The sequence below is a fragment of the Crotalus tigris genome, unplaced genomic scaffold (genome assembly GCF_016545835.1).
Source record: "Crotalus tigris isolate CLP2741 ecotype Arizona unplaced genomic scaffold, ASM1654583v1 scf7180000021296.432647, whole genome shotgun sequence".
In the NCBI taxonomy this organism is placed as follows: Eukaryota; Metazoa; Chordata; class Lepidosauria; order Squamata; family Viperidae; genus Crotalus; species Crotalus tigris.
Window position 1 is genome coordinate 109,500 of NW_024098441.1, and position 18,293 is coordinate 127,792.

General features: G+C 42.0%; 1 protein-coding gene across 1 annotated transcript in view; it reads left to right on the plus strand.

The window, feature by feature from the left end:
• KCNK9 (potassium two pore domain channel subfamily K member 9) overlaps positions 1 to 17,815 on the plus strand; it is a 115,935-nt gene extending 98,120 nt beyond the window's left edge. The window contains exon 2 of the mRNA XM_039369887.1: positions 16,977 to 17,815. Coding sequence (XP_039225821.1) covers positions 16,977 to 17,815 — 839 coding nt within the window. The remainder of the gene's footprint in view (positions 1 to 16,976) is intronic.
• Positions 17,816 to 18,293: the final 478 nt, after the last annotated feature.

Genomic DNA, 18,293 nt, shown 5'->3' on the forward strand with positions numbered 1-18,293 from the left:
AATTCCGCATGCCCTTCCCTCCCCATACCTGCACTCTCCCTATTCTTTCCTCATTTATATAAAATCTAATAAAATATTTTTTTTTAAAAAAGATGCCAACCTTCTAATCCTAAACAAACAAATCCTAACTAGGTTTAACCCAAACCAAGCTAGCTAGCAATGTCAATACATCTGTGATGCTTTAGTGGAGCTGTTTAGGCAATCTGTGTCTGAATACAGCCTCTTTCTTGTGGGATCATGCACACACAAGAGGTGAACACTGGTCAGCTGAGTTCCTTGACTGCTTCTTTGCCTTCCCTCACAGATATCTTGACCCAGATTCGTTCTTCTAGCACGAGGTTAAATATTTATCCATTTCTTAAAAGTTTCTTCTGCTTTGCCACAAAAAGAAGAGGAAGGAGCAAGCAAATGCGCTGAGCAGATGGTTCATGCAACAATAAAATCAATGAAAAACGGGGCAACAAATTACAAAAGTGAAAAGGTGGTTTACATAAGAGCAACACAGAACAATATAAAATTATGCACATCGTAATCTCAGACAAAAACACACAAAGATCCTAACAATCGCTCAAGAAAAACAGACCTATTATGCAATGAAAGTCAAGGGACTGGAGATGAGATGGCAGGTCTTCTTCCTATTCTACCTCGACTTTCTTCATCAAGTTTGGAATCCAAAACTCTCCCATGGAGAAAACCTTAAACAGTTTGCTCATTTTTATTTATGGAATTTAGGAACCGTCCAACTCCAAACCAGTTCTGGAAGCCTTGAGAAGGGGATTAGATATCCTTCTTTAAATATTTGTGACCTGTTTCCTATTACTCTATTTGCAGGAAAACTACCAAACTCAAGAGAGCTCACCTTCCTAGTCACTTTTTTACTCTCCTACTCTTGAACTGCTCCTTGGATGTTTTTTTCTCAATAGTCTCTATGACTTAATGTTGTTCTTCCATCTCTTTTATCTAGATCAGTGTTTCCCAAACTTGACCATTTTAAGGCATGAGGACTTCAACTCCCAGAATTCCACAGCCAGCAACGCTGGCTGTGGAATTCTGGGAGTTGAAGTCCACATGCCTTAAAATGGTCAAGTTTGGGAAACACTAATCTAGAGTGATAGGAAACAGGTCTTGAATTATTTAAAGAAGAATAGCTAATCCTTTTTTCTTTCCCTGGCCTTAATCCCCTGATCTTTGTTGCATTTTCCAACTGTTCCAAGTTGCTCAAACTTTGCTTAGAGGTTCAGAACTTAAAAGAGTTCAAGTTGAGGTCTTATAGTATTGAATATGGTAGAGGAATTAGTTAGTTCTTATGAGGAGTAGCAGGTATTCCTTAGGAATACAGAGTTGGAAGGGACCTTGGAGGTCATCTAGTCCAACCCCCTGTTCAAGCAGGAGACCCTACACCATTCTGGACAAATGGCTGTCCAATCTCTTCTTATAAACCTTCGATGACAGAGCACCCCCAGCTTCTGAAAGCAAGCTGTTCCACTGGTTAATTGTTCTCATTGATAGGCAATTTCTCCTTAATTCTATGTTGGATCTCTCTCTGATAAGCTTCCATCTGTTATTTCTTGTCCTATCCTCAGGTGCTTTGGAGAAAATAGGAAAATAGAGACTATGAGAACTATGCTAATTATACAAAATCAAACTAATTTAGATGAGCTTTCATAATATTCTTTCTTTTTTTCTTTTTTACTTTTGTTTAGTCTCCTTCTAATCTTCCAAATGTCACAGTAGCTTGATCAAATGAACATGTTGCAAATGTTTAAAAAAAAAACCAGAATTAAAACATGAATGAAGGTGAATATATGTATCCCAGGATAATGTAATAATAATAATAATAATAATAATAATAATAATAATAATAATAACAACAACAACAACAATAACAACAACAACAACAACAACAACAACAACAATAATAATAATAATAATAATAATAATAATAATAATAATAATAATATAAATAGAAAGACTATGGCAAAAGCAAGCAAGGGTAGTACCAATAGTCATAGGCTCTTTGGGTGCAATCCCAAAACAACTGGAGCATCACTTGAACACCATCATTGGCATTGACAAATTCGCTATTAGTCAATTGCAAAAGGCGGCCTTACTAGGAACTGCTTCCATCCTGCAACGATATTTGTAATACCATCAAACATCGACATCTGCCTATCCCAGGTCCTGGGTAAGGATTCGATAGGTAGACAAAATGCCAAATCCAGTCTGAACATCTGGCTGACTGTGCAATGATCCATAATAATAATAATAAATTGGAAGGGACCTTGGAGGTCATCTAGTCCAACCCCCTGATCAGGCAGGAAACCCTATACCATTTCGGACAAATGGCTGTCCAGTCTCTTCTTAAAAACTTCCAGGGTTGGAGCATTCACCGCTTCTGGAGGCAGGTTGTTCCACTGGTTAATGGTTCTAACTGTCAGGAAGTTTCTCCTTAGTTCTAGGTTGCTTCTCTCCTTGATTAGTTTCCATCCGTTGCTTCTTGTCCTGCCTTCAGGTGCTTTGGAGAATAGCTTGACTCCCTCTTCTTTGTGGCAGCCCCTGAGATATTGGAACACTGCTATAATGTACTATCATGTTGCAGGATCTAATCTGGGTTGGTCACCAGGACAAAACCACCGGGAGAAAACTGGGTTGGTCCCGGTGACTGACAAAGATTGGATCTTGCAGAATTAACATTTCAGTTGAAGCCTAATGACAAAAAGTCTAGGCTAAAGTTTCCAATTGTAGATCCTTTCAGATGTTATAGACCGAAGCTGCCATAATCTCTGATTATTGGCCATGCCGATGAGCTTGCTGCTTGAGACATGAAACGGAAGTGTTTACTCCAAGATTGAGGTAAAGAACCCAGATGAATTTTTTTTTCCTCTTTGGTTATCTTCACCTTGGAACATTTTGCTTTTCTCACCCTTGAAAATCTTGCCCTCATTTGCTCACACCTCCACGGAGTCCTGCTGGATCTGGTGATTCACATGGTTTTAGCTGATGATGAGACAGTGCTAAATCTGGTGGGGGTGATGTCATGGCAAGCTTGTATACCAAAACAGATGTCTCAGGACTGAAGATCAGCACAAGGTCAAAAAAAGCAAAATAGAGACAAGAGAAATGACTTCGAAAAGCCGTTCCACTCTTAAGGAGACAAAAGATGCTAAAATATTTCATGCCTTGGCTTGAATTTTCAGAGGTCTTCTTTTTTTCTAAAGAGGTGAATGTTTCGCTTTTCGATGTATCCAAAAGTAAGGCAAAGTGTGGAAAAAATTGCATTCCTTGGGAGGAATACAATTCCTTTTTACTTACACGACTTCTTAGGATCGTCAATTTTGGTGCGTGTTGCACATGAGCAAAAATTGCATGTCGTCAATTTTGGTGTGTGTTGCACGTGAGCAAAAATAAAAAATTAAAAAAATCAGCTACAGTATTTGTACATGTGATAACAGTAGAAAATACCAACCATCATGTCTGATAACTCTGTTTCAGAACAGATCTGTTATCCAAAAGCAAACAGCGATAGCAATAGTACTTTAGACTTATAGTACCGTATATGCCGGCATATAAGACGACTTCCAGAAGCGCTAAACTCAGCGCCAAAGATGGGGGTCGTCTTATACGCCGAGTCGTCTTATACGCCGGAAATGCTGGTAGTTTCCGGTGTATAAGACGACATTCCAGGAATGCAGCTTGGCGATAAAGACAGGGGTCGTCTTATACGCCGGATCGCCTAATACGCCGGCATATACGGTATATACTATTTCACACTGCTTTACAGCTCTCTCTAAGCAGTTTACAAAGTCAGCATATTCCCCCCTAACTATCTAGGTCCTCAATTTACTGACTTCGGAAGGATGAAAGGCTGAGTCAACCCTGAGCTGGTGAGAATCGAACTGCCAAACTGCTGGCGGTCGGCAGTCAGCAGAATTAGCCTGCAATACTGCATTCTAACCACTGTGCCACCATGACAAGAAATAGGTCCAAGGGAAGCTTCTTAAGAAGGGCATGCAAAGAATGGGAACACTTCCTCTTTCAAGGAAATATTAATCTCTTCTGGATCCAGCTGTCAATTTTCCCCCAGCATCCCAAAGTAATCAAGAAGCTATTGGATCAAAACCATGTTGTCAGAGTTTCTATGGTCAGGCAGGAGCTCAGCTAATTTTTCCTTGACAAGGGAATGGGCAGGGCAGCTTCCAAAGGGCTGTTGAATTGTAAAATTGTAAAACCCTTGATGCAATCAGAGCAGAAAAATACAGGTAGTCCTCGACTTACAACGGTTCACTTAGTGATCCTTCAAAGTTACAACGACACTGAAAAAAGTAACTTTTTCACATGAATAACTATTGTGGCATCCCCATTGTGGATCAAAATTCAGATGCTTGACAACTGACTCATATTTATGATGGTTGCAGTGTCCTGGGATCATGTGATCACATTTTGTGAATTTCTGATAAGCAAAGTCAATCGGGAAGCCAGGTTCACTTAACAACTGTGTTACTAACTTACCAACTTAACAATTGCGACAAGAAAGATAAAAAATTTGGGCAAAATTCACTTAACAAACGTCTCACAGAATGTCCAACAGAAATGTCGGGCTCAACTGTGATCATAAGTCGAGGATTACTTGTACCACTACAGCTGGAGTCCCCAACCTTTCTGGGTTGGTGGTCCAGGGCATGGGGGCTGGAGGCACCTTTATGTGCACGCATATGAGAATGGAGCGGTTTGTGATTGCGTGATGCCAACTGGGCCATGAGCACCTACACAATGCCACGATGCTAGTGCAAGTGGTGATGTGTGCACTCGCAACAATGCTAGCACTGGCATGACACTGTTGTTGTGACGCTAGCACTCACCCAACGTTCACGGCATTGCTAGCACTTGTGTGACACCGCAACACTAGCACGAGTGGGGTGTGTGAGCATGCAGTGGCCAGCCACTCATGCAGCCCAGTGGCCAATAGCCCACAGCCTGTTAGTGGGCTGTGGACCACAGGTTGGGGACCCCTGCACTACAGTATGGGTTTAAACATGACCTGTGCTAGATCAGATTCATTTTTTTACCTTTCTCCACTGACGATCCAGTCATCTCTTTTCCACAACGTCTCCTGGATGTCCTCATTAAACCTAAGACAGGGGTAGTCAACCTTGGCTCTTTTATGACTCGTGGACTTCAACTCCCAGAATTCCTGAGCCAGCTTGAAATTGACCACTCAAGAGAAATCACATCACGTACTCGGGGTGCCTTCTGATTCTTCCAGCAAAATATCAAACTCTTGCCTCTAAGCATCTTCTGAGATCTATTAGGAACCAATAGATGTTTAAAGGGATCAACTTAATGGGCCCATGTGCCCAGTGGAGGAAGTGGGCAGTGACCAATCTCATCTGAATGAGGAAGCGATTGAAGCATGATAAATTCCATTCCTTTCCATTCCTTTGAATTTTACCCAATCAACAAGTGAAAGTTATAAGCAAGATAAGGGCCACATGGTTTTGGTGAGCTGGTTGCAGCGTAATCAGAGAACTAAGTAACACTTGGTCAGGGGGAACCATGGTAGGAGTGAAGCTGAACATTTTTGGGAGACAGTGTGATACCTGAACTTGCAGGAAGTACAAGTACATAGGATGGTTAGGCTGGAAGGGATCATGGAGGTCTTCTAGTCCAACTCCCTGCTCAAGGAAGAAGACCTTTTATCATCCCAGTCAAATGGTTGTCCAGACTATTTTTGGAAACTTCCAGTGATGGAACACTCACAACTGTGGGAGACAAGCTATTCTGTTGATTAATTGTTCTCACTGTCAGAAAATTTCTCCTTACCTCAAGGGTGGAACTCTCTTTAACAAGCTTCCACCCATTACTTCTTATACTGCTCCCTGGTGCTTTGGACAATAAATTGGCCCACCTCTTCTAGAGACAGCCCCTCAGGTACTGGAAGACAGTTAATGTGTCCCCTCTAATCCTCTTTGATAGGTTAGATATGTGTCCCCTCTAATCCTCTTTGATAGGTTAGATATATCTAGCTCCCTCAAATGTCCATCATAAGGTTTAGCCTCCATATCCTTTATCAGCTTGCTTGCTCTTCTCTGCACACTTTTCAGGGACTCAGCATCTTTTTTTGCAGTGTGATGACCAGATACATCTGGTCCAGAGGGGACAGGAGGCACCAAATTGTGACCCAAAAATCTCAGTTAAAAGAAACTAAAGGGAAGTGCTCCAAACCTTTGCACGAAAGTTGCAGTCCAGCGAATCAAGGATTAGCCAGGATCATCTGGCTTCAGACCTCTTTTCTTCACAGAGACAAACTCAGAGTTGTGTTCCAGGATTTGCATTCAGATACCTCTGTTTTCATGAATTCCAATTCCTTTATGAGTTTATATTGGACAAGTGTCCCCTAATTATCTCAAGATATTTGCTTCTGACATACGTTACTCAAAATGTATCAGAGCTAACTGAAGTCTTGTATGTTTTATGCCATCTCAAGCTGTTTGGGCCCAGATCCTACCCATCAGCTCTGTGTGTCCCAGTCCCCTCATGGCATTGTATGGGAGCCTGATATTGGGACACTGTTTGGATATGAGGTATTTTTTGTTTGTATCTTGTCTTTGGTTCTGGATAATTCCTGGCAGAGTGTGGCTGTGGCTTTGTGGGCTATTGCTGTTTGGATATTTATCAATGCTAAATGCCTTATTCCATCCTATTTTAATTGGGCACTTGGCAATGCCAGCTACAAGAAGGTTATTCTTTCCCTTGTTTTTAATGAAATTGATTTCTAAATCATAAGATTGATGCTTTTCTTTTAATCTCCTTAAAAGGAAGAATAGGCTGCTGTTCTCTGGCTGCAGCTTATAAAGCTGCTCTGATGCTGGGTATGATGCTGTGGAACAGGGATGTCAAACTCAATTTTATTGAGGGCTGCATCACCATTATGGTTGCCCTCAAAGGGTCAGTTGCTGTCCCCTTCTTTTGCTCAGGCTTGCCCCACAGAAGCCTCCCTTCTCCTATCCCCTCCTTCATTGCCTGCCCCACAGAAGCCTCTCCTATCCTGTCCCCTTCTCTCCTTCAGGCTTGCCCCACAGATGCCTCTCCTAGCCTTTGATCATCTTTGTTGCTCTTCTCTGAACTTTTTCCAAAGTCTCAACAACTTTTTTGTAATATGGTGACCAAAATTGGCTGCAGTATTCTAGGTGTGGTCTTACTAGGGCTTTATAAAGTGGTACAAATACTTTGCATGATCTTGATTCTATGCCTCTGTTTATACAACCCAGGATTGTATTAGCTTTTCTGGCTGCTGCTGCACACTGCTGGCTCATGTTCAAGTGATCATCCACTAGGACTCCAAAGTCCCTCTCTTGTAGTGGCAAGGCCACTGAGAGGCAGAGACAAAGGAAGAAAAAGAGCATAAAGAGAAGCTGCAAAACCCAGCAAGCTTGCAAACCAGGCCAAGTCCATTGCATATAACAGCCCAGGCGGTCATGTGACTGTGGGATGCTAGAAATGGCTGTAAATAAGGGCCAGTTGTCAAGTGTCCAAAATCATGTGTCTGTAGGATAATGGTGGTGGCCATCAGAACTTCAGAACTGGGCCATAGGCATCCCCAGAGAGGTCCATTGTAACTTTGAATGGTGGCCAAGTGACCAGTCATAAGTTGAGAGTACCTGTATGCTGAACCACAAAGATAAACACTGTTGAGTTCAGCTCAACCCCAGCTGATTTCAAAATTCAGCTACCAAGTCCGTGTAGTTTGCTGGGCCATAACATGGAAGTCATTAATTCTTACCTTCTTTTTGAGATGTTGACTTCCTAGTCTGGCCTACCACTCAGAGATTTTCCAGACAGAGATAGCCTGTCGTTTGAGTATAACGAAGCCTGAGTGTTTGCTTTTTCAAAATCACCATCCTTGGCTAGATGTTGCTCTACCAACTTGTCAACTCCGTTCAGATCTTACCTGCCATGTTACGTGAATCCAGCCTCACATTCCTTCCCGATTTTCAGACTCCTGTGAATTTCTTTCATGGTTGCTGGGCTGTATCAGGGCTGACTTAGATGAGACAAGACAAGATATTGAATATATAATCCTGACCTCATTAGCTTCCGCTGTCCATCAACCCTTCAGATATTTATTTGGAAAAAAGGCACCCGGTGCTCGGTCCAATTTGCCCCTTGTGAATATGTGCCTTGAAGTGTATTCTTAATGATGTTCTTAATCACATCAGTTCTACTTATGTCTTTCTCAGAGTTGGCTTGGCCACACATGCCAACATGGTAGACGGAGGCATTTGATAGACGAATATGCATGATGATGTCAAAGTAGATAACCTCATGCCACTTCAATTTTTTTCATTCTGCGGATGGAATTCCATGGATTCCTAAGGGGGTAGCACTGTTCAACTCCTCTCCATGGATCCAAAACGCATGGATTGCTTGTTTTTCAATGATTTTCTTTTATTTATGTCTCAGATTGATCAAACCCTAATGCATTGTTTAAAAGTAGAAGAAAATCAAACCTGAAGCAACTAGTAATGAAAAGGAGGAACCAGCTGGTCTTTGTAAGCCATAACTACAGCATCCAGTAGTATAGCTACTATACTAGTATAGTTACTTAGCTGTAGCATCCTGTTTTGGTCACCACATTATGAAAAAAGATGTTGAGACTTTGGAAAGAGTGCAGAGAAGAGAAACTAAGATGATTAAAGGCCTGGAGATGAAAACATATGAAGAATCATTGCAGGAAGGATAGGATTTGCCCAATTTTGGAAAAATGAGAATCTGCCATCTGACCAGATTATTATTACCAAAATTTTAGAGCGTGCGAAATGGATAGACTAACATTAGAAATGAAAGAAAAAGTTGATTCAATTTATTTTAGAACTTGGGAAAAATTTTATCAATGGTTAGAGATAGGTTAGAACTTGAAGGATTTAATATTTTAGAATAGATGACTGATTTTTAATCGAGTTCTAACTAACATTTTGATGATACGATTACTTTTCCTGATTTACTGATTTTCGTTTGTTACTTTTGATTGTTAGGATTTTTTTTATAGATTTTATTAGTAGTGTTTACTTAATAGATCAACGTATTTGTTTACTAACTGTTTTTAATGTGTTACAGTTTAAGCTTTGTTAAAAATGGTTGAATGTGATATTATACTCATTATTATGATCCGGACAGTTGCTTTGTTGAAATATGTGATTTTGCCTATCCTTATTTTACCCTAATTCCTTATTTCCTTCCCCTCCCCCTTTCCTTTTACCCCTCCCTTTACCATACCTGTATTGTTCCTATTTTTCCTCACCTATATAAATTTAATAAAATTTTGTTAAAAAAAAAAGAATCATTGCAGGAACTGGGTATGGCCAGTCTAGAGAAAAGAAGGACTAGGGTTGACATGATAGCAATATTCCAGTATTTGAAGGGTTGCCACAAAGACAAGGGGGCCAACCTATTTTCCAAAGCACCAGAAGGCAAGACAAGAAGCAAAGGATGGAAACTAATCAAGGAGAAAACCAACCTAGAACTAAGGAGAAATTTCCTGACAGTGAGAACAATTAATCAGTGGAACGGCTTCCCTTCAGAAATTGTGGGTGCTCCATTACTGGAGGCTTTTAAGAAGAGATTGGACTGCCACTTGTCTGAAATGCTTTGGGATCTCCTGCCTGAGCAGGGAGTTGGACTAGAAGACCTCCAAGGTCCCTTCCAGCTCTATTATTCTGTATTCTACTGCTAAAAACTATGGAGTCCTTAGTATTCTCTGAACTTGATTGTTTTCTTGAAGACATTTCATTACCTAACTAGGTAACATCATCAGTGCATCATTACCTAGTTGAGGAATGAAATCTCTGCAAAAAAAACCCCAACCAAGTTCAGAGAGCACCAAGGACTTCACAATTCAACGCTGAGCTACAAATATTTCCCCCTACTACTAAAACCCCAGCATTGTTTTTAGTGGTTGTCCATGCTGAGTTGGTTGATTGCTCAACTGATTCATTTTAGCAGGCTTCTGTGCTGCTCCAGTTGTCGGCTGACTTTGAATGGAAGTGCATATGTTGTGGCCATTGTCTCCTTCTCTTTGAGTGACTCTTTCAACCTTGCCTCTTTGCTGTCATCTGTTTGATTTTCTGACAAGCATTGAATTATGTCAACGAGATTTACGTATAACCTCATTGTGGCAGGGTGGGGTGAGGATAACTTTTCATGATGCAGCAGCAGCCATCCTTCTGGTCTTGGAGAAAACTTCTGCTTTTCTGAATAAAGAGACAGACAAAAGTGATGGACTTTATGAAACCAAAGCCACTGGATTCTGATGCTTATTTCAGAAGGACAGAATTAGAAGGGACCTTGGAGGTCTTCTAGTCCAACCCTCCCCAGGATGATGAAGGAGGTTCAACTGAAGTTCAGTGTGTTCATCTTCATCTGTCAGTACAGTGGTTCTCAACCTGTGGGTCGGGACCCCATTTGGGGTCGAACGACCATTTCACAGGGGTCGCCAAACAACGTAGTCCGCCATTTTTTCCCCCTTTTCCTTAGCTGTGCTACTCCCTTTTATTTTATTGGCTTTTGAAAGCCAATAGAATAGACTCTCTCGAATGGAGTCTAATTCTATTGGCTTTCAAAAGCCAATAGGAATTGTCCAGGCGGTCTCTGCCCTGCTGAGCCTGCCAAAAGTCCCATTCTGCAAATGGTGCTGCACCAGTTGAGTAGTCCTCAACTTACGACCAGTTGAGTAGTCCTCGACTTACGACCGGTTGGGGGTCGCGGCATTAAAAAGGTTGAGAACCACTGTGTTAGTACAATTCACTGCCTAGCATCAAGGAAAGTTTGGCTGCCTTTATAATTCTAATTAATTCAATTTTACTTTATAGCCTGCAAAACACACGTTTTGCTCACATTATGCACTTTGTAGACTTCTGAGTGGAATAATTGTTCCTACCGCAGGGATTTTTAAGCAAGCTATTTATAGCTTTCTTTAAAGGGACATTCGGAGTTTGTAACTGCTGGTGCCTTATTGTCCTAAAGTTAAAAATGTTCTTGAGTTCGCTTTGATCCTTAATGAATGCCTGAAGACAACAGCACAGTTTTCTTAATGGCAATAAAGAAATTATTTGTTATTCTCTTTTTTTCTGGGGTAAGTTTTGTCTCTTCTCACCAGACTGCAGCCCTAATATTTCCAAACAGATCTGATCTTACTTGGCTTCTCACCATGGAGAAGTCAGGCCAGCTGTTGGCATCTTCCACAGTCTCCTCTCTGGTAGTAAATTGGTTTCAGAGTCGTAAAATGTGAAAAACTGGAACTTGGTGACCATCCAATCTGCCTTGCCATTCAGTGAAAAACGGAAACGATGTTTGATTTATTTGCTGTAAATTGCCTCAGGCATACCCTTGCAGAAAAGCACCCTGTAAATAATAGTAATAGCACTTAGACTTATATACCACTTCTCAGTGCTTTACAGCCCTTTCTAAGCATTTTACAGAGTCAGCATATTGCCCCCATCCCCAACAATCTGGGTCCTCATTTTACTGACCTTGGAAGGATGGAAAGTTGAGTCAACTTTCAGCTGGTGAGACTCGAACTGCTGGCAGCCGGCAGTCAGCAGAAGTAGCCTGCAGTACTGCATTCTAACCACTGTGCCACCACGGCTCTCTTGGAGAAAAGCTATCTCTGTGGTCACTAAGAGTTGAAGATAACTCGAGAGCACATAATCTGTAAAAAAAAAAAAATCATAGGAATTTTACAAATGAAATATATGTTCCAGACCGCATTTCCTTTGTCCTGAAATTCACTTTTAAACAAGATTTGGTGGAAATCAGCTGAGCTATTTTGATAGAAAATCTGGCGGTGGGCTGGGTGGGTGGGACACTCAAAGTTTGCATGCCTACTAGAATCTGCTTCTTGGAGAACTTTTTCAAGGAAGTTCTTTGGTTTGAGTCAAAATTATTTTTGCATTGCATTGACCAAAGCAAATCATATTTGATTATAATTTCTGGGAAAAAAATTATGTTGTAAGCTGTCCAGATTTGTTGGACGCAAGATGCGCAGCAAATAAAACTTGAATTGCCATAACAAAGCCTCCATTGGCATGTGGAAAGTGCTAACTGATTATCAGAGAAGACCAACAAAGGGGGCTAGAGGCTAAAACGTACGATGAATGGTTTCAGGAACTGTGTATGTCTAGTCTAATGAAGAGAAGGATTGGGGTGATATGATAGCAGTCATATCAATTTTCCAAGGCACCAGAAGGCAGGACAAGAAGTAACGAATGGAAACTTATCAAGGAGAGGTCCAACCTAGAATTAAGGAGAAATTTCCTGGAAGTGAGAACAATTAATCAGTGGAATGGTGTACCTCCAGAAACTATGAGTGCTTCATCACTGCAGGTTTTTTTTTTTTAGAAGAGATTGGACAGCCATATGTTCAGAATAATATAGGGCAGCAGTCCCCAACTTTTCCAGCTCTGCAGACCGGAATGGTGATAGCAGTGGCGGGGATAGTTTCGCACACACGCATGCTGCTTGCACAAATGTGGCTTCACACACTTGTGCATTCGCCCACTGCTTGTGTGGCCCAGTCCTGAATGGGCAGCTGCCCAGCACCGGGCTGTGGACCAGGGGTTGGGGACTCCTGATATAGGGTTTCCTGTCTAGGGGGTTGAACTACAAGACCTCCAAGGTTCCTCCCAATTCTATTCTCCTGTATTCTGACCTGGATGAAGATACTCATTTTCCAGACATGCAAGAGAATGCAGAATTTAGGAGTACAGTACCTCATGAACATAAGCTCCATAACTTCATTTGTTTGGGGGGGAAGAGGTTTGAGAAAATCAATGTGGCAGATTTTGGGTTCAGAAGTACCCATTGTGTATCTTGAGGATAGCTGGTTGATGTTAGATTACATATCAATAATCTCTGGCAGCACACTCAGATTGTCTGGCAAGTACCGGAGTTGAGGTTTGCATATTCTACAAGCACTATGTTAGAGGCCAACTCTACATTGGGTCAGAATGTTCCATAGGCCACCACCAAGAAGACCCTTGTTCATGGTCGCACTAGATGTACATCCCTAATCGATGGGACCTGTAACATACCCTGCCTTCCAGTCCTGGTGGGCCAAGTGGATGTTAAGGGGGAAGAGACATCCTTCAAATAGCCTGATCCCATGCCATGTAGGGATTTAAAGGTGGTAACCAGCACCTTGAATGGTATCCAGAAGCAGATACCATTCAGTGCAGCTCCCACAAGAGTGGGAGCTGATGATGATCAGATACCTCCTGCAAACTTATACACACACACCCATACCCACACATGCACATACTATACATATACATATACTATACACACACACATATATACATACATATACAGGCATACATATAATACTGTACACACACACATGCTGTATATACACACACACACACACACACACAGAGACCATTTGGAATGCACAGCGCAAAAAAGAGTCTTAAGAGTCAACAAGATGGATACTATATGGTATAAACCTATTACACAATCTGGTTGTTCTGCTTTGGATACTGAGAAGCCCCCTCCCAGAAATTAGCAAAGAAAACTGGTCATGGAGAGGATGTGTAGAGTCTGACAATACTGCAGACCCGGATCAAGCATCGCTTAGATGCCATGTCCTGGATAGAAGGAAGTGAACTTCCAATAATCTTTTCTGCCGTCCTCACCACTCTCTGCACTGCCTTTCTGTCTGAAACTGTAATACCTCCAAACCACACAGTAGTACAATATGACAGGATGCTTTCAATCGTCCCTCTGTAGAAAGTGGTAAGGACAGGGGAAGGAAGATGTGCTCTTCTCATACGATGCAGAAAATGCAGGCGTGGCTGTGTTTGCTTCACCAGTATCTCACTGTGGAGTGACCAAGCCAGCTTCCTTGTCAACTGAACACCTAGAAACTTGATACTACATACTAACCACCTCCACAGTTGCACTGTTAATACTTGGTGGATATCTTTAAATCTCGTCTTTGCCAAACTTCTGAGGAACAAAAGCCACCTTGCTGTCGAAATGTTTGGATTGATTTGCTCTCCACCAGATCAGATCATCACTCTGTCTGTTGTCTAACAACTGACAGCAACAACCAAGTCAATGGGGGAAGCTGGATTCATTTAACAAAGGGAGTAATTCACTTAACAACCATGGCACAAAGGTTGTAAAATTGGTCATTTAGCAACCGCCTTGCTTAGCATTGGAAATTTTGGTTTCAGTTGTGATCATAAATTCAGGGCTACCTGCATAGATTTTCAAAAAGCTTTTTTTTATTTTTTAAAAAATGATTTATGTTTCCGAGCTGTGGTTTGCCCTTGGTCTTCAAATGCGGCAATAGAGAACCACAGTCTATAAAGTGGCGAGAACAGGAGTGGGAAAATGAAATGGATTTCATTTGCATGCAAATTACATTAAAATTGCATTAAATATAGGTAATTGGATTAATCTCCATCCAGGTTTTCAATCATTTTTCCCCGATGTCACATTAACAATTATAATTTAATAACCACATTTGGAGGACCCTTGAGGTTGAATATTAGGCTTTGGGGACTGCCTGTTCCTTTGACTTTTCCAAAGAGGGAATTTTTGATTTAAATTGCCCACGGTCTTCTTCTGCAGCAGAAAAATAGCAAAATATAGTTTTCAGAAGAATGTGTGCTCTTGTTAACTGAATCTAGATAACTGAGACATTGAGCTTGGAATTGTAATAACTTGATCATATTCTTTGGATAGGGCTGCATTTCAATTGTTGTCCTTGTTTTAGTTCAAAAGAATGTTATTACAATGGTCCACTGCAGAGTCAGCCAGATGTTTACAGTGGATTTGGCATTTTTGTCCTCCTATCAAGTCCTTCCCAAGGATCTGGGATAGGCAGATGTTGATATTTGATGGTGTTAAAGTTATTGTTGCAGGATGTAAGCTGTTCCAAGCAAAACTTCCTTTTGCAATTGACTGATGGGGATTTCTCAGTGCTGATGGTGTTCAGGTTCTCCAGATGTTTTGGGATTGCACCCAATGCATCTATCACAATTGGTACTATCTTTGCTCGTTCTCCTTCTATTTGCAGATCTTTGTATTGCTTTTTGTGTTTTCTCTTCTATTCTGCTGTCTCCAGGTTACTGCTGTGTCCACTATCCAGCCTTTTTTATTCTTATCGACAATTGTTAAGTCTGGGGTGTCATATGGCAGGCTTCTTCTTCTTCTTCTTCTTCTTCTTCTTCTTCTTCTTCTTCTTCTTCTTCTTCTTCTTCTTCTTCTTCTTCTTCTTCTTCTTCTTCTTCTTCTTCTCCTTCTCCTCCTCCTACTCCTCCTCCTCCTCCTCCTCCTCCTCCTCCTCCTCCTCCTCCTCCTCCTCCTCCTCCTCCTCCTCTTCTTCTTCTTCTTCTTCTTCTTCTTCTTCTTCTTCTTCTTCTTCTTCTTCTTCTTCTTCTTCTTCTTCTTCTTCTTCTTCTTCTTCGCTTCTCCTTCTCCTTCTCCTTCTTCTCCTCCTCCTCCTCCTTCCTCCTCTCCTCCTCCTCCTCCTCCTCCTCCTCCTTCTCCTTCTCCTTATCAATAATAGCCTTTTCCCAGAAGTGCAGTATCTCCTTTTTTTAGACTAACTGCAAAAAGTGTTTTTAATAATAATTTAAGGCTGTTAATTATAAACTTTATGATGGCTAATGAAATATTATTAACAATAATGATGTAAATGTATATGCCACACGACTCCCAGTGACTCTAATTCTGGATTGCAGGATGAAAAAGAATATTAAGCATTTTTCTGAGGTGGAATCATTTCAGGCAGCGCACGAGTCCCAAACATTCTCTGTAAAAATGCTCCATATAGGAAATTAATTTGATGTGGTTGAAGCTAACCCTGGGAAACGGTGCATGGAGTAAATGATGATTTGCAAATGGTTCGTTTCCAGGTAATGAGGAATCTTGCTCCTTTGAAAAAAGTCCTTAGAAGGGGTGGGCCCTAACAACCAATTCAAGGCCAGATAACTTCCTGTGGCCAGGATGGCAGCTGTATTTCGGAGTCCACATTTTTCCGATTCTGTGGACTACAATGCACATACACTGTATGGTACCCGGTAGTAGCCACAATGACCTCCCCTATATAGGTAGACAGTGACAATTGAGAACAAAATTTCCATCACTAAGTGATGTGATCATAAAGTGAGGGTATGCAAGAGGTGAGGGATCCTTAGTGCTTTCTGAGCTTGGATGTCCCAAAGGTGCTTTTTCCAACTTGGTTTTTTCTTTGAAAGCATTTTGCTTCTCATCCAAGAAGCTTCGGTTGTTCTTGGATGAGAAGAGAAATGTTTTCAAAGAGAATACCAAGAAAGTCCAACTGTCTTTGGAAAAAAAAGAAGAACCTTTGGGACAGCTATGAGCTGGATGATTGAGAACAGGGGTCTTCAAACTTGGCCCTTTTATGACTTGTGGACTTCAACTCCCAGAATTCCTCAGCCAGGCACGCTGGCTGAGGAATTCTGGGAGTTGAAGTCCATAAGTCATAAAAGGGTCCAGTTTGAAGACCCCTGTCTTAAATCTAACAAACAAAATGGAGGCTGGCTGAGAAATTCTGGGAGTTGAAGTCCACACGTCATCAAAGGGCCAAGTTTGAAGACCCTTGATTGAGAATCTCCATAGGCAGGTCTACTCTCTTGTTCATGGTACTGAACCTCAAGGTGATGTGCTAAAGCTGAACGGTGGGATTTGGAACCCCACCAATTAATCAAAATTGAAGAAGCTTCTTGGATGAGAAGCAAAAGGTTTCCAAGACAACCCCCCCCCCAAGAAAGTCCAGTTGACTTCTGGGAAAAAACACTTTTGGGATAAGGGAGCATACCATCTCCCTCTGTTTTTTCTCAAACATTGTGATCTTTCCTCATATCTTGAGGGCTCTAGTCATGTCTGCCCCCTCCCCAGTTGCAATCCTCCCTCTTCCATCACTTATCCATGTTGTCCTTTTGCTTCTCCAGGTTACGGCCACGCTGCCCCTGGGACGAATGCAGGGAAGGCCTTCTGCATGTGCTACGCTGCCCTGGGCATCCCACTCACCCTTGTCATGTTCCAGAGCCTCGGCGAACGCATGAACACCTTCGTCAAGTACCTCTTGCAACGGATGAAGAAGTGTTGCCGGATGAGAAGCATCGAGGTCTCCATGGAGAACATGGTGGCCGTCGGCTTCTTCTCCTGCATCGGCACCCTCTGCATCGGAGCAGCTGCCTTCTCTCATTGTGAAGAGTGGACCTTCTTTCAGGCCTTCTATTACTGTTTTATCACATTGACTACAATCGGGTTCGGAGACTACGTGGCCCTTCAGACGAAAGGAGCTCTTCAGAAGAAGCCGCTCTATGTGGCCTTTAGCTTTATGTACATCCTGGTGGGATTAACCGTCATCGGGGCTTTCCTCAATCTGGTTGTTCTCAGGTTGTTCATGAACATCGAGGAAGAGAGACGGGAGGCTGAGGAGAGGGCCTCCCAGGCGGGAAACCGGAGTAGCATGGTGGTCCACATCCAAGAAGACTCTCAACATGGCCGCCCACGGTACAAGGCCGAGGTGACGGATCTTCAGTCTGATTGTTCCTGCATGTGTTACAGGTCCCATGAATACACCAGCCGGGTGGTTTCCCAGCAAAATTCCTTCAGCTCCAAACTGAACCTCCAGTACTTTCACTCCATCTCCTACAAGATTGAGGAGATCTCACCAAGCACATTAAAAAACAGCCTGTTCCCATCTCCCATCAGTTCAATCTCCCCTGGATTGCACAGCTTTACGGACCATCACAGGCTGATGAGACGACGGAAATCTATTTGAAGGCACTTTGTTGGCAGGGATTGGTGGGTGGGTGGGTGGCGTTTGTTTCCTAAGATTATTATTTTTTAAAATAAACAAACAAAACAAAAAGAACCAATTCCTCTAGTGAACCAGAGTGAGGTTAACATAAACCCAGGAGGAAAAGAAGAAGAAGAAGAAGAAGGAATTCAAGGGAAGGACACTACTCCCCTGAAACTCAGCTCTGGCGCACGAAGCACGGACAGACTTATTTTCCAGCAAAAATAATGCCTTACAATTTCCCTTCCCTCCACGATCCGCGATCTGAGGTGATGGGAATTGGGTATTTAAATTCCAAAGTTACACACCTGTGAGCTTTCTCGTGCCGTTTGGCACTCTTTGACCTAAAAAAAACAAACAAACAAAAAACAAAACGAAAACCTCTTTCTTCTCCTTCCTAAGCAGGTCGTGATGTGTGTGAACTAAGGGTGTGTGTGCGAGTGTTGAGTGTGTGGGTACG